Source organism: Patagioenas fasciata, chromosome 1 (assembly GCF_037038585.1).
Source record: "Patagioenas fasciata isolate bPatFas1 chromosome 1, bPatFas1.hap1, whole genome shotgun sequence".
Classification (NCBI taxonomy): domain Eukaryota; kingdom Metazoa; phylum Chordata; class Aves; order Columbiformes; family Columbidae; genus Patagioenas; species Patagioenas fasciata.
In genome coordinates this window covers 199,151,659-199,169,079 of record NC_092520.1, presented here as the reverse complement: position 1 = coordinate 199,169,079, position 17,421 = coordinate 199,151,659, and the positions used below count along the sequence as shown (strand labels likewise).

The 17,421-nt window shown below is 37.7% G+C and overlaps 1 protein-coding gene across 2 annotated transcripts in view; it reads left to right on the top strand.

Annotated features, from left to right (window-relative positions):
* CPNE8 (copine 8) overlaps positions 1-17,421 on the top strand; it is a 105,675-nt gene that overhangs the window by 26,595 nt on the left and 61,659 nt on the right. For both annotated transcript variants that reach the window (XM_065858419.2, XM_071803418.1), the window contains exons 4-6: positions 1,950-2,053; positions 6,289-6,328; positions 9,361-9,437. In XM_065858419.2, the coding sequence (XP_065714491.1) occupies positions 1,950-2,053; positions 6,289-6,328; positions 9,361-9,437 (221 nt within the window). The remainder of the gene's footprint in view (positions 1-1,949; positions 2,054-6,288; positions 6,329-9,360; positions 9,438-17,421) is intronic.

Sequence of the window (17,421 nt, the reverse complement as noted above, 5' to 3'; positions counted from 1 at the left end):
GAGTAATCTTGCTTTCTAAACAATTTGTGCCTTAGAATGTATTCAGAAGCTTTCTTGCAGGGGATATCAAGGTTCCAGTGAAACCAGAGTATCATTCCATCTGGGTTATAAGAAGTGATGTAGAGTCTTGGCAAAGGGGTATGGTAATTGACGCTATATGTTAAATGTTCTTTGCCTTTTTGAGGTGATATCATTCATTGGGAAGATAGTTTTGCTTCTCTGTCTTTTATAGGAAGTGTTGGAATACAGAGATCTCTGAATAAGACTGTCCCAATTGAACATCTCACAGCATAGCCAAAGTGAAGGTACCCAACAGGATTCAAGCACACTCTGTAAAGATGCAAATTGCCACTGTGTCACTTCTGAGGATTGTTCCTTTTCCTGAGACTTTCTAGAGCTGTGTCTTGAAGATGTGTTAACTTTTCTTAAACATTTTATTGTACCTGAGACCTTTGGGTGGATAGTTGCTTTTTGCGAAGTAGTTGCCCTCTTAGATACAGGCCTACTTCTCCAGATGACCTGTGTAAGAGAATGGTGCTTGGAGTCAGTCCCCTGCAGTTTGAGTACGTGAATGCACAGCCATTCAAAGGAGTAAAAAGAGTTGCTGACAGTAATGGAGTTTCTTTAAAGCACGCAAATAATGTGGCTGGAGTTCCTTACCATTTTATTTTAGTAAGAATCAAGCAGTGAAAGGAAGTTGCTTAGTTTTGCGATGAAGAGACAGTGGAGTATGCTCTGTCCTTTCATTTCAGTTAGGAGTGTGCAGGGGCCAGGTTAGGAGGGGGTCCTGTTGGAAATTTAGGGGCTCTGTGCAGGCTACAGTGGTTAGATTGACATCTGTGATGTGAAAACATTTTTAGGAAATGCATCTTAAAAACCTTCAGTTGCAAGGTTTATTCTTTCTGTCCCTGGAAGTGTTCAAGGTCAGGTTGGATGGGGCTTTGAGCAACCTGGTCTAGTGGAAGGTGTCCCTGCCAATGGCAGGGGGATTGGAACTAAGTGATCTTCAAGGTCCTTTCCAGCCTGAACTGTTTTATGATTCTACGATTTATCAATGTTTATTGATTTAGTTAAGTCCTGTCAATGAAGTACTTGGCAGTCTTTGAGTCATTCAAAAGCCTCTAGTCCGAAATTGCAGTTTTGAGGACTCTTTAACGATGATCTTTCAGCAGACTGTCAAAAAGCTTTTCTGTAGGGTATATTAAAATTTCTCTTGATATGTCCAATGTGTAGGACAAAATGAAATGCTCATTTCAATAATAACTCTTTTTGTTTTCTGAGAATCTTGAAAGAACAGCTAAAACAAGAACAAAACAATCATGTTGATGTTTTCAGTCATCTATATTTGTGATGTGTATGAACTGATGTCAATCAAAAGTGGGTTTATTTTTTGTTTTGTTTTAATTAAAGTAGTTTCAGCTTGATGAGAGCTGAGGTTCTTCCTGTAAACACCAGGAAAGCAAAGGCGTTTTGCCGGAAGCTCAGAGAGAGGGGAGATTAAGAGAGAGCTGAGCTGAATAGCGCAAAAATGATACACTTCAAATGGAAGGACGATGTTTCCTAATATTTAAAGCCATCTGAAATAAGCAATATATGCAAGCTTTTGCTTGCCGTTGTCATTTTTTTGGTGGATTTTTATGTCACTGAATTTCTTCCCCATATTTTTGTGGATTCTGATCAGCTTTGGGAGCTGATGTTTATAAGCTTTAGGTCATACAATACAGGGTGTGCACCACACTTTATATTGAAATATGAAATCTTCTACCAGTCTGTCTTCAACCACAGATAAATGACTATATTCACATGAATAGATCAGTTTCTTTCATGGCATCTGTTCAAGAGAATTTTTTACAGGCTCTCTCATATATCACATATTGCTGATATTGACAGTCTACTTAATTATACTTCATTATAGCATGTGGCTTAAACGTATACTTTTCTTTTTACAGTTTGGAAGAACAGAAGTAATTGATAATACTTTAAATCCAGATTTTGTAAGAAAATTTATAATGGACTACTTCTTTGAAGAAAGAGAGAATCTGCGATTTGATTTGTAAGTTAACAATATTTGATTCTAATATTATAACCTCTGTAAACGTTATAAGTTTTGTTCAGCATAAAATAACTTGAAGAGAGACAATGTCTATTGACATGAAACACATTAATAAGCATGTTTGATTTAGTTTTGCTTCCTCAAAAATAAATGAAATCATGACTAAGTTTTAAGAAAGTGGCAGGTGTTAACTAGTCTAAGTACAATCTTACTTACAATCATTACTTTTAGAAAACAGAAAGCTAAGTATGTGAAAATGTTAAAATATTCTTGCAGCATAGCTAATAAAACAGGTATGGACATACCAGAAATAAAATACTGTGCAAGTAATACAGAACCAACATTTTCGTTACTAAAATAAATGCCAGTATGCATTTAAGTACACTGAATTTTATGATTTTAAAATGAAAGTGGTTGTTCCAGAAGTAGATGGCTTTTGACATTATTCCAGAGTTACCTATTTCATTCCACTGGTGGAATTGATCTCATTTTCACTTTCACAAGATTCTGCTTTCATTTGTATTTCTTTTGGTATATTTGTTCTTGAGAAATATTTAGGAGAATCCTCTGTTAGTTACTTAATAAATATATCAAGAAAGATACAGTGCAGTCTCCCTTCTTATAATCTATAATCCTAAAGACCGAGGTCTCCTGATATGCTTTATGGAATTGTGACAAATATTACTCAGGTGTTGATCATAGTAGTGCTAAATTGTAGTACCATTGCTTCCCAATTTAAAGTTACATTGCAAGTTTGCCTTGATATAGGAACTGCATTTATTGTATTTCTGTCATGTAGACAGCAAAACAGATGAAGAAGGTTAGGGGATGGCTGCTGGAAATCAGCACTGCTGAACTGGACCTGGGAGTTCTGGTTGACAACAGGTTGACCATGAGTCAACGTGCCCTTGTGTCCAAGAAAGCCAGTGGTATCCTGGGGTGCGTTAGGAAGAATGTGACCAGCAGGTCGAGGGAGGTTCTCCTCCCCCTCTACTCTGCCCTGGTGAGGCTGCGTCTGGAGTTCTGTGTCCAGTTCTGTGCTCGTTGGGTTAAGAAGGACAAGGAATTACTGGAGGGAGTCCAGCAGCAGACTATGAAGATGATGAGGGGTCTGGAGCATCTTTCTCATGAGGAGAGACTGAGAGAGCTGGGTCTCTTCAGCCTGGAGAAGAGAAGGCTGAGAGGGAATCTTATCAATGCTTATAAATATCTCAAGGGTGGGTGTTCAGAGGATGGGACCAGACTCCTTTCAGTGGTGCCCAACGACAGGATGAGGGGCAACACGCACAGACTGGAGCACAGGAGGTTCCATCTGAACATGAGGAGAAACTTGTTTACTTTGAGGGTGCCAGAGCCCTGGAACGGGCTACCCAGAGAGGTTGTGGAGTCTCCTTCTCTGGAGACATTCAAACCCACCTGGACACATTCCTGTGCAATCTGCTCTGGTGAACCTGCTTTAGCAGGTGGGTTGGACTGGATGATCTCCAGAGGTCCCTTCCAACCCCAACCATTCTGTGAAAGACTTCATAATTTGCCTAAAATCTCCTACCATGTTCATCATAAAGCTGTTTTAAAATCTTCTAGGTTTTAGTCTCAGTGTGCCATTTACTTAGCCAAGTAGTTGCTTCAAAGTGACTCTTACAGTCTCTTGTTTTTTATTGTTTCCCACCCCCAAGTTTCTGGAATGCAGATCAATCTGTACATTAAGCAGGGCATAAAATAAATAGTGCAGTGATCACATTAGTGATGATTCTTCACATAGCAGTGGAAGAAAGTATGATTTCTTGATAGACCTATGTTAGCAATGTTAATAATGTTTCATGTCGTTTTGCTGATTGTTTGAAGCTGCCAGCAGGGTGTACTAAAATGCTCTTGAATGGCAGCAGTTCCTATATCATGAAAACAAAAAGAACCCCACATGTCTAATTTTTCTTTATCCATAAAATGTCTTTTTATAGCACATCAGAATGCTTCCTAAGTAAACAAGAAGTGTTGGAGGGATGAGTGAGGAAGAAAAGTTCCATTGCGTTCAACACACAGATAGCAGCTGGCTGTTTCCACCTAGACTTCAGCTATTTCAGGGAGTGAAAGGAATCAGTCAATGCCGAGAAAGCTTACAGGGTGCTTCTAGGTGGCTAGGTACAAATTCTTTCATCTGCACCATGGAAGCCTGGTGCTGGTGCAGACTTAGTTTTATTATTTTAGAAGTTGGGTTTAATGTCGTTAAATTTGCTGTGTTTAACTGTTGCCTGCTATTTAAAGTAACTTTAAGTAGGCACTAGTTACTTTGTGGAATAAAGGATTCTCCTCCAAGTGTAGGTAAAGCATTGCTGAAATGCAACACAGTTGGGGCTGTGTAGGAATTGTGATTTTGTTGCCTCTTGCTCTTGGTAGGATGCATGTATGTTATGGGGAGGAGAAGAGAAGAGATGAGCAAAATAAATGAACCAAGGAAGAGAAAGCTAAGCTCAGTCTAGGCAAAGAAAGCAAAGTCTGTAAAGAACTTCTGAATAAGGGCTATCTGCAAAGGACTTGGTCCTGGAAGGGAAAATACAGTCTCCAGTTTGATTCTTTGTGTAGCAGAGAAATGGACTCCTGGTTTTTTTTATTGATGAAAAGCTGTAAATACCAAACATACTCTGTACTTATCAGAAAGACCTGACTACTTTCTGCTGCTCTTCTGGATAACCCGGACACAAGTCTATTCTGAACTCAAAGCTGAATAACTGTTATTGATGTTTGCCTGCAAGTGACCATGTAGCCATAGTCTGTGGATTTACTTTAGAGCCTTGTAACAATGGCAGATGAGAAACAAAATATCTTAGAACTTTGAGTTAAAGATGTGAAACTCCTACAGCTACTCATGGATTAAAACTCTGATTTAGGTCAGGAAAGAAGCCTCTTTAGAAGGCTTCCTTTTTAAAGTTCCTCAGCAAAATTATGTACTACTGTTGGCTAAAGTGTTGTTTTTCATATAGATAAACTTGTCATGTAATTTATATTTTTTGCAACAAAAATCAAGTGGCAAGTGTGTATCTTATTTTTGGTGTTCTGATAAATGAGCCTGAGCCCCCCCTCCTAAACTGTACAGCCACTAATGTCTCAGGCCCCTTTCTGTTTGTATTTGATTTGTTACTGATTTTGTCAGTGAAGTAGTTCTTTGTTTTAGTTTTGTAGCTGGCCCTTGGGTCAAATTACCAGTTGTTTGTTTGTTTGTTTTTTTCTGTTAAATTTCATCAGACAGTATGCAATTACTTTTTTTTTTTTTTAATTTATGTTAGGGATTTTTATAGTCATTCCTTTGTTTACAAATATGTTTCTAAAACTTTGACTGCATGGCACCACATCCAGCTATGTTATGTGTTACGGTATTCCTGATTTGTGATCTGGTCCATACCACATCCCAACAACCCATTGTGGCAGCAGCACCACGGGGACAGCAAAGCACACGGTGGGAATGGAAACGTGTAGGAGAGGTGGAGAGGGATGTAGTAGGTATTTTTCAATAGAATCTGAATGTAGGATTTGATAAAAGTATTACTGTGGATTATCTGATAAAGGTGGAAGACTATGAAAGTATAGAGATTAGTAATCCCCCAATATTTTCGTTATATTATGTTTTTTTAGTCTCTCTTGGATTCACAGAGTAATTTTTTTTTTGAAATCTGACTTGGTAATGGGAGGGAAACAATGACGTTTTGTGGCTGGAGGAAGAACAAGATTATGATGAGATGAAAACAAGTCAAACTCTTGCTAAAAGCAATTTAGTTTATTGTCAGTTATTACAATTTAATTAGTCAAATGACTAAAAAATTACCCAGGAAAATAATTCATATGTTAGTTTGTTTTCTAAGATTAATTTTTATTTTTTGTTGTGATTTTTGGCAGCTTTCATTGTTCAAACAGGAGTATCAATAGTTCCTCTTGGTAGCCTGTACTTTGTTGAAAACTAATTTCATTTCAAAGAGCTAGTGAACTGTAATGCTATAATGTGTGATGATTCAGTTTGCCTTCCTTACTGGTGAGACTTCCATCCACATATCTATTAGTGTGAATTTCACCCATTGAAATAGGGAAAGAATTGTGGTGGGTTTTTTTGGTGGTATATGCGGGAGGGGTGGGGGGGTGTTGTTTTGTTTGTTTGTTTGAATGTTGTTTTTTTTTACATTTTCTTCAGATCTGTCATCTGGCAACTCTGATATAACTTTCCTCTTTTTTTTTTCTTTGTTTTTAAGCTATGATGTTGACTCGAAGAGTCCTAACCTATCAAAACATGTAAGTTTTATCTCGCTGTTATACCTTCTTGTAGCGAAATGCTTACGCTTTCCAAAATATGTTTATTTGCTTTTGACTGTAAGCAATACCAGATACATGGAGACAAATACAGTGATCGTGCTGTTACTAATAACATACATAATGCTTTTGAGTATAATTTTAATGGGACATTCCTCCTGTAAAGAGCATATTTAAGCACATGTTTATACCTTTTCTGATACATCATAAGCTGCATTTTGTTGATACTTCTCTGCATCCTAAAAATTGTAAACTGTAAACAGGCTTTGATTGTGTCCCAGTTAATTTAGTAGAAATCTTTTATGCTTATGTCATCTTGAAGTGGAAGGTTTAAATATTAACTTTAGATTTTAGAGATGTGAGAGTCAAATTCAGCAGCTTCTGAGTGATTCTTTTAAAATAAAAACAGGAGAGGTTTCTTAAGAGAATCTTTAAGAATCTGGAGCAAAGGAAAATAGAATAATGGAAAGAATGTGGGGTGTGTGTGCAGTTCACAGTGAAAAGATAAGACTTTCGGCCATTGATCTCTGGTTAGATCCTCCCTGTAAAGATTTAAAGCCCCTGACAAACTGTTTTCTATCTCTGTCATCATGGAAAGGTGATCTGAATAACTGCAATGCTAGATAAGAGGATGCAGAAAATAGAAGTCTTCCCTGTACTGTCTTCAAGAAGGATAAATCCTCATCCTGGGCTTCTGCGTGGGATTGTTTGCACTTCTGTAGTAACTGGTTTATCTGAATTCTTTTTTTCCCCCCCAAGCATACTTTTTGTACAAAACCCTCATAATGAAGTTCTAAGAAAAATGACAGAAGTTAGTCACTATTGAAGTGCAAACAAAAAATATATGGAAATACAGAGCCTAGATTTAATTGGTTACTAGAACAGGAATTGAAGATTTTAGTATCTTGCTGAGCCCACCAAAAACCGAACCAAACCAAACCAAAAAAAAAAAAAAACAAAAAACAAAAAACCAACACACACAAAAAAGAGTCTTAAGACTATTCGAGTGCATCGCAAATTACGTATGTGCCTGTTACATTGTAAGTATAGGAGGCTAAGCATACTCAGACACATTAGGTCCTGTTTTTTCAACAGTGCAAATTTCCTCGAATCTTCAAGTGTAGAGTGAAACTTTATTCTTTAGACATTAACGTTAATATCAGAAATATGTTTCCCTCCATTGTCTCTAAGAGGAAATGTGTACAAGTTGTAGACTCGGTATCTGTACTGAAGACACCGAACTCTGCCATGTACTATTATGCACACAAAGAAGACAGCTCTGAGAGCCCTGTGGAAGATGGTAGCTAGAAATTTGTTTCTTAACCACAGCAATGAATTTCCATAATTTCCCGAGTGCTCAAGGTTGGTCTGTATGGTTCCTGTTGCTGCCAGTGTCCTGTGTCTCCTTCCCGGAGCTCTCAAGGATTAGGGCAGTGAGTTGGTGGGATGTGAGCAGAACTTTGCTCATATCTGTGCTCCAGGAGCTTGGTGTTTCCGAAAAATGTCAGGCCGGAGGTGTTTGCATAGTGAGACATCTCGTGTGTTGTAGTCACTTCGTGTGGAATAAGATCTTTCCTGTTCCTAGAAACAGCTGTTGACCCATTCCTTTGGAAATACTGGGCAGTGTCATTTAACAGTTGGACAGTTTGGGGATTGAAAAAAGAGTCAACCTGGAGAGTTTCAATTCCAGTGACTCAGATTTGGCAAAATGAGAAGCAAGTGAAGCAAATTTTGTAACAGATGTATGAAGTAACCAGACTAGACAGTGCTGCCATTGTGGCTGGCTGTAATAATGTAATCTTATAAAACTGGCTACCTGAAATTAGGCTTTTCTGTTCACGGTAGATTCCTCATTTAAGAAAAAAGGAACAGGGTAATGAACAATTGTAATTAATAACAGACCGTGGAACTAATAAAAATTAATCAGAGAAACTGCACCAAAAGGAAGAGAAAATTGTGGAATATGTGGTTTCTGTGTAGAAAGTGGTGTTATTTTAAAATGTGTCATGCCTATTGTTTTTAAAAATGAATGAGGAGTTGAGTATTTTCAGATGAATTTTAACCAGTTTAAAAGACTCAGTCTTTATGGAAACAGTCTTGTAGTGTCAGAGCAGTTAGAGGACACAGTGGGATTCGTTCTCAGACCCAGTTCACTGTATGGACCCATAACTAACACAGTGCAGAGATGGGAATGAGTGGCCTGGGCCGAGAGCAGAGTCAGAACTATCTGTACATATGTTCCCTACTATATATAGTGTCATAAGTTATGGTTTGCTGTATACAAATTACAGTGCCTCGATTCTCTGTACTGTTTGTGTACAAATGTCACAAGCTCCTGCTACTGCCACTGCCGGTGATGCTGGGAAGAACAGAGCTAGCAAGCTCTTTTTCACTTGGGAGATAAGGAGTTGGACTGCAGCATAATCTTTTATTTTTTTCAATACATACAACAGTTTGAAAATCCATTCATATTTTTAGGCTTCTTATGCTACAGGGAGATATAGTATAAAAATTAGGTGATTTTCGGTGATGCAGTTAAATTATAAAACACAAAAATAAAGTCTCTCATTAGAACATATTTGTGCATAACTGTCAGTCCTGGGTGCTCATAAAGATCCTGCGCGGGCATGAATTTCTGCCAGCGTAATTAGCTGCCAAGAAATTAATAGAATCAGTGTAGAATCGCTTCATAAAAGAGAAATTTATTAAAATATTCCAGTTAAGGTGAAGGAAGTAATGATTTTTTCCATCAAATTTCATTTTTTGTTGATTAAAATGGCAACATAAAAACAGTAAGTGGAGTTCATTAGGATTACTTCTGTAAATGTAACCCAGTATCATGTAAAATATGTAATAGTGAGTCTGTTTTATGAGTCATTACTGCATAATTAATTTTAAGATGCGATGTTCAGCAGAATGTATTCTACACTAGTGAAGCACCCAGATAAAATGGGAAGCCATATTTGTCTCAATGTGAACTATGAATTCTGAGTGTTTATGTTACTGCTTTTCAGGACTTTTTGGGACAAATGTTTTGTACACTGGGAGAAATAGTTGGATCACAGGGGAGCAGACTGGAAAAATCGATTGTGTAAGTATAACATTCTTGAATGCTGGATGAATACACACTGCTGCCTGAGGTCAGAGGTGTGGTGTTTTTGCCTTGAGGTATCTTGGTACATGGAATTGACAGACATGGCTTCAAAGAGATAGTAAATTGTTAGGTACAATAGAAGTTTTCTTTATGATAATTTAAGCTTCGGTTTAGGCAATTAGCAGAGGAATTGACTCGTCCAAAGTGTTTATCAACTTGATTACATCTTGCATTAGACAGAGTTTGAGTATACTAATCTTAAAAATGTTTTTCTTTCTAGTTTGCACATCATAAATTTTTATTGCCTTCTGTTCAACCATCATGGAAGAAAACACTCACTGGTTCAAATCCAAACATTCCTATTTGTATTTCTGTGGTTCCCGATAATACAATTCCCAAACAGTGAGACAAGCCACAGTATCAAATATTTTCTATTTATCCTACTAAATTTATGAAAAACTTTCTTATGATCAATGGATTTTTCTCTCACTGGTAGGATTTTGATATTTACTAACTATTGCTCATAGATATGCAGAGATATTTAAAATACAAATCATATGAACAATCTTAATTTTCTATTCCTAAATAATGTTTGAGTAATTGAAAATATTTTACAATTTTTATCAGAATGTATCCTACAAATTCACATATGACATTAAAAGCAAACATTTAAAGTTCTAACTGGACATTTCATGTGATGGTAATATCTTTTGACTTGTTTTTTTTTTTTTTCTTCTAATTGTGATTGCACTGCAGTGAATGATCATGGGTTTGGTTACTCTGTCGGATGGAGTGTCCTTCTTGTCCCATTATACTGGGTTCATTATGAGTAATATACCAGAGTTACTTCATTAACTTTTCTTCACTGATTTCATTATAAGGGCAGATGAAGTTTTCGGGCTTAGCAAGCCTGGTATTATTCTGGGCCAAACTTTGCTGAAAACACCACTCAGGGCATATATTCTGACTTTGTATTCAAATAACAAGAACCAGGATCTTGATGAACTACAACAATATGCAAAATTCAGAATGTATTTAGATATTATTTTAGTATAATTTAGTATATCTATTTAGTATTTAATATAATTTTAGTATAATTGCAAACACAAGAAAACTCCTTGAGTTGCATTAATGATGCATTATTATTCTGATGTAAAAATCTTAAGAAATATATTCCTACTAATACATTTTCTTCTATGTATGTATTTGAATAACCATTTCTGTTACTGAGATGACACTTCTATATCTATTATTAGTGGTTTATACACTCTTCATGTACATATCTTGTATCCTGTACCTGTCAACCTCAAACTTAAACATTAAGTAATAGCTTTGAAGTCCTGTGAAAAATCTCAGAAGTCAGTATTCTGTTGTCAGTGTATAAAATATACCAGTGGTAACTTTTCCCCTAGATTTTATAATACACTTTTTTCTTGTTTCTGTAAATAACTTAATGCCATTGATAAAATAATTTTTTAAAAGAAGCTTTTCTCTAGTTTGTATCGAATAGCATGGGGATGTTCTGTGGAGGTCGTGTTAAAGTTTCCATCATGGTGAAGGCAGTGGCCAGCTTCAAGGAGACCCACCCATGATAACTATCCTTTTATCTTTCGAGAACTTGGAAGTGTTGAGCTGTCGAACTCAAAACTTGTCTCAGTACTTGAATCCAATTAAATTCTTAAATTTTTGCAGTTCTTCTGCAAGTATAAGCTTGGAAAAGCATCTGAATTTTCCTGTTTTCATGCCAAAAATAGTTTCATTTTGTCTCTAGAACTCTTCCTGGATGAAATACCAGTTCAGAACAGAATATTTAAACTGATAAACCTAAAGACAATTTACATAGTTTTCATTTAACTTAATCTAAGGGTCTGTATGAAATCATGAAAACTTTAAAACAAAATACAAGAAATGTTTCCATAACAAGAACTGCGGTAAACTTTCTTTAGTTATATTTTAAGTTTAAAAATATTTTAGTGGAATTTAAACTACTTGAATTTCTGAGACTTAGGCATACCTGCAATAAATCCTTTTGAATGATAAATGCCATGGGTTGGCTGGCACTACTCTGCAGGGAGGCATTCCTGTAATTATGCCCTTCCAGTCCATTAGCCTTGACTAAATTTTGCCTGTAAAGGTCTTATTTCCAGTCATTTGGTTTTTGTACAAAGGCAATTTTCAACTATTCAGCAGGACTTGTTTATCATACAGTTCATGCTGAAAAGTAGAGTAACATGAAAAAACTTGAGAAGTCTTTGCAAAACATTTCCACTTAGTGTTTTATCAAAATAACCCTTTGATTTAGTTTCCCTAATTTACAGCCAACTGCACATGATTCAGATTGATTTGTAGCAAATGTAATCTGTTAGTTCTCTTGCTGAATTCCCTGAACGCTGCGATCATTACTGCTGCAACATCCTTTAACAATATGATACATATTCTCTTTAATATTCAGGATTGAGGTCAGTAATAAATGCACTTTTGCTGAATTTTGAAGGGTTCTAAGTATAGTTCAGTTACCAGATCACTGTATGTACAGACTCAGTCTTTATGACAAGTCCCTAGTAATCCTCCCTGCCCCCTGCAACCTCTCCTGCCCTCCTCACCCTCCCTCCCCAAGGACCACAGCCATACTTTTTACACTATTTATTTTTAAATCAAGGGCATAAACAGTTCTATTAATATCACTACATGTTCCTTATTATTTCTCTTCTCTGCATTGGTGGGACTGTGCACACTGGGAATGACTCTATTTTCAGGGTAAATTATTCAACTCTGAAGGTGAGGAAGGTTTCAGTATCTGCAGCATAGTTCAGGAAAACTCTTACAAACAGACTATTTAAACTTAAAAACACACTAATGCACACAGTAACATATGTTAGAAGTAATACTACTTCACTGCATCATTTCCTTAAATAACTTGAAAAACTGCCCACAGAAGCCACTCTAAAGCTGTGTCACTTTCTGTTCCCATCAAGGTTTTCAGTTGAACCTTAACTTTTAAGATGTCCTTGCATTTCAGTAGCTAATCGCAAGTTGTCTGCAATAAAATAAATATTGTATAAAACTTAAAAATATCCAGGAAATATCCTTGAGGATGAGTATAATTAGTGGTATAACAGAAGAGGTGTGTTAGGTTACACAATTAAAAAGCTTGTCTGCAAACAAAGAAAAGAGGCGCAACAGGAGGTGGGGGATCCCAAATTATGCCGTGCCCTGGCAGCTTCCAGACCCCTCCCAGAAGAATAATCAGCTCGTCCAAGTCCTGTCTCTGCACCCACAAAGGAGCACAGAGGTACGAGGCAGGAACAAGGGGGAACTCCAGTGACCCAGTTAAACAGCCCCTGCCCAGTTCCTACCAGCGCTGTCCCAGGAAAACCTCAGCACCATGGCGTGGAGACACACGTCTCCACCTGTTTGGGACGTGTTTTTAGCTCTTGGTGGCAGGCAGGTCGGTTACATAGTTTGGCTGTCTGCTTGAGCAAACAAACACTATGCTGTGATCAGTGACTCTATTTTGTTTACTTCTACCACAACAAAAGTTCACTTACTTTTCACTGTCTAGGCCTAACTTATGCTAACAGCTGTGGTGAATGGTGCTGTTGCAGCTCCATTGACTGTTCTGACCAGTTGTTGGTTGACTCTACTGGGAGCCTGTGGTGGCGTGGTCAGAGAAAGGTGCTGACTTTGGACACCCATATTTAGTAAGACAAATCTTGCTGACTGCTTGAGGGTCTTTATAGTTCTTTCTGTCTACAAAGTGGTAAATTATTTGTCACGCTACCCATTTTTTTAATGAGAAAATTCCTGAAATTTATTTCAAACATGTAGATTCAAAATCATCCATTCAGCAGTTTCAGATCACTTGGTACAGGTTAAGTGAAGTCTGGGGTATGTAACAGATGAAGTTTTAAAGTTTGAAGTTAGCTATGAGAAAGGAAAAGATATTAGTGAAGACTCTATGGAAAAAAGGTCTAATAATTCTTTCACAGATGTGTGGGCCTGTGTAATACATTTGGTCTTCAATAAACAAGCATTGTTCAGGTCTGGTTCTGAGAGGATACTCTGTTGTAAGGCAGTTAGTAAATGGGCCCAAAACAGTTGTCCCTCTGAAAGTATTTGAAATATACATTCCTTTTTGTATATGTGGTATGGGTAGATATTTGTTAATATTAATGAACAAGTCTTCATGACTGTTTATCAGCACTTGCCAGAGTTCAGGTTTTATTTTGCAATTAGTGCTTTTCACAGAATGGTGACAGTGCTGTGACTGGACAGCTCTGCCTGGTTGATTGTTGACTCTGGACTCTCTGAAATCTGGATACCTTGGTGTCTAGGAGACATTTTTTGTCTTGTTTTTTCAATTAAACCATTGCATTGCATTCTAGGATTGTTTGCTTATAGACAAGTGTTTAATGTCTCTTAATATTCAAATAACAGCAATTCAATTTACAATATTGCATGTCTTCTATTCCTAAGGAATGCTTTGAATTTACAGTTCTGTTCACAAAGTCAAGTTCACATTCACATAGCTTGAAAGTTATTTATGGTGTCACTTGAGATAAGAGAGCTTTCTCTCTTCACAGTAGTTCTGAAGCTCATTAACATTTTGCTTTTTCTATTCTCTGCCAACGGATGTGCGACAAAGAGAATGCCCAGTACTGTTTTAGTCCCAATCAGCCAGCACCAAAGTAGTACTTTTGGTACTTAAGCAGCTTGAGAATCTTGAATTCCATTCTCTGATTGGCGTTCAAGTAAGCTCTGACAATCATTTCAAAATGAAAATTAGAAAAACTTGAAGCTTAAACTTCAGATCTATCTACTTTAGACATTTAGAAAAGCCTGATGAGATTCAGGACTCCATGGCTGCCATGAGCTGGCCAACTCCAAGTCAGATTGTGTGTCACCAGGGAAAGTTCCCTTACAAAGTCTACCAGGAAAGCATACTCTTATCCTTCATCAAAATCGTTAAGCCCTAGCAGGTCACCGTTGCAGTGGTCTGTCAAGCAGGCTGAAAGGTATGTTGCTGCTAACCTTCATGATGAATGCAAAAGTGAAGATATACATGCACATTTTTCTTCTTTGCCTTCACGACTGGCATGGCTTACAGGTTCATTGGTCTTAAGAGCACCAGCAGATTATGCCTGTGAGGCATGAACCTAATAGTATTTGGTCTTTGCAGCTATGAGGATGCCTCCTGAACCTCACTCTCTGTTTCTGACACCATTATGGGCTTTGAATTCAGAGCAGTCTGTCACTCCAGGTATGGTGGTGTGCTAGCTGTTATCCCTGTGGCTATGAGTGTTTCTGTTCAAGAACATACTTTAGTGCTGCACTTTATTTTACAGACTGGCCAGGTACAGAGGTGAACATTTGCTCTGGATGATTTCTCTTGGAAAATAAATCTAGTTATGCAAAGCAGGTGAAATGGAGAATCTGGCATTTTAACAGTAATATTTACTCTCTTTACCTATTGGGATACTAGATTCATTAAATGCTTTCTCAAGACAGCTCCATATGTAAGATTTCCTCAGACTGGCCTTGCATGCCCGAGTTGTATTAGCATGAAAGGATGAGGTGCATACGTACCTACTTGCAGAAATGACACAGCTTTTTTTTTCTCTCAAGAGAGTGTCACCTTCCCAAACATTATCCAGAACTAGATATTTGCATCTTCTGTCTTCCTAGAGAGAAGATGCTAGCCACATTTGTAACTCTGAGCAATGCTTCTTTCAGGATCTACTAAGTGCATTCCTGTAGGGATTCCCTTTAATGAGGCAGCAGAGCCATTGCAAAGCTTAATGAGCATTCTGTGCTAGTTATTCACATCTGAGTGCCATTGCCTGCTAATGAGGCTGTACTGGAGCCAGCTGGCCTCTTTTGGGAAGTTCTTTCTCCTGTCATCTTGCTGTGAACATAATTGATAGAAAAACATCTGAACCCTGGAAATGGAACTCCCTGTATATTTATCCTGTTGTTTTATCTGTGGTTGTGACTGCCAGAGGGTTAAGTTCTGTAAATTCAAGGATAGGACTGTAAATTTTTGAATGATCTGAAAAATGTCCCGTTCTCTGCCTCATTTCAGTTTCAGCTTGCAAAACTGGAAGCTCTGTTTAACCTCCTAAGTTTGATTTCCCATATAAATTGTCATCTTTTTCTGACTTTTTCACCAACTCTGGAAAAGTTCAGTTCTTGTTAAAGCCCAGGTGGTCTTCAGAGTGTCCTTTCAGACTTCTCTAGGTGCTGCAGATGTGATGTTTCAGTTGTAGAATAATTTGTTCTAAGGACGCAATAATTACTCCTCAAGATTGTACTCTGTCCAGAGACATACAGATATTGTTGAGGACCTTTAATTTGATGATGGTTTTCAATTCGGTTCCTCTGACAGTCAAATTATTTGCTCCCTCAAATACTGTTCAATTATTTTGCCATCTCTGGGCACATTTCCATTGGCATCTTTGTTCTAAAGACAAAATATCTCATTCTTTATCTTTTAGTATCGGAGGCCTCAGGTGAACCCCATGCCATAACATCTTCTGCCAGCAAGGCATTTTAAACAACATTTAAACAGAAAGGAGTGATCACTGTAGAACACCTACAAGTTCTGGGCTCTCAAACCAGAAGGACCTACTGAAACATACATCTTCCTTACATTTTACCTTCCTTTATTCAGTTTGCACCCTGTTTAGCCTTAGACTGGCACACTCTCTACATCTGGGTGCCAGATAGCTAGCACTGAATGTTGGAGTCTGCAGTGGTTATGCAATACAGATTGGCTCATCGTTACCCCACAAAACCTGATCCGTAACCCTTTCCAGCAAAACTTATCCGGATAAACTGGTTGCCTGAACATAAATTCTGTATTGTCACTTTAGTGCTATAGAACCAAGTCCAGCTCAGGACCACCTATTTCTTAAAACTAAAGAAGATGGGCGGTAGCACTGCATTCTGGATTTAAACAGGTAGGACTCTTATTTCACTGTCAGTTGGAAGGACTGGTTCATAATACTGAATCTCCAAGTAGTGTATTTTCATACAGTGGTAAGACCAACTTGAAATTATTTTGTTATTTTCTCACAAGGCATTATTGCTAGTTAAAGGTCTTTTCATTTGGCTGATCTGGTACCACTGAAATTTTTGTCAGGGTGCTGACTTTACATTTAAGTGTTTTTTTAATAATGTTTTTTAAAGGAACTTATAAGAGGATGAACTCTTTAGTGTCTAGTGTCTCTGAATGGTCCAGTACTTTTTTCATGCTTGTACTCTCAAGACAAGCATACAAAGTTTGTGCTTAATAATGTCACAAACTGCAGAGGTCATTTGGTAGAGTTTTTAGTTCCTCAATAATGAGAACTTTTTCTTCTACAGAGAAATTCCATGCTAATCTTGAGTAAGCATTTCACCTCTTTGCCAGCCATCATAGTATAAAAATATTGTCCTTCTTTTATAAGGCGTGTGTCCTCAAGAACCTTGGTGACATGTCAAGCCAAACTTCACCCCAAATACTTTCAGAGGTGACTATGCTGTGTGTACTTTTTGCGTCTACTCAAGAGTTCCCTATTTTTTCTGACATACCCATGGCAAGTATCTTTAGGGGATTGCCTCTCCACTTTCCCTTCAGACACATGTATCTCTTGGGTTTGGGCTTCCGCTGGCCTTCAAGTTCATAAGATGACCTGAAGCATGTCTCCTAATAAATGTCTTCCTGTGCAAATCTCAGTTTGAGATAGGCAGGTGTTGACTGTCATGTGTTATAACTGCAGGCAGGGTGGCACAAGGTTCTCTGTCAAATAGCAACTGTGTGGTGACTAGTTTGTCGGAAATGGAGCTTGTTTATCAACAGTTGTCAACATGACAGCTGGCTGAATATGAGCCAGCAGTGTCCCCAGGTGGCCAAAAAGGCCAACAGCATCCTGGCTTGTAACAGGAATAGTGTGGCCAGCAGGACTAGAGAAGTGATTGTACCACTGTGCTGAGCACTGAT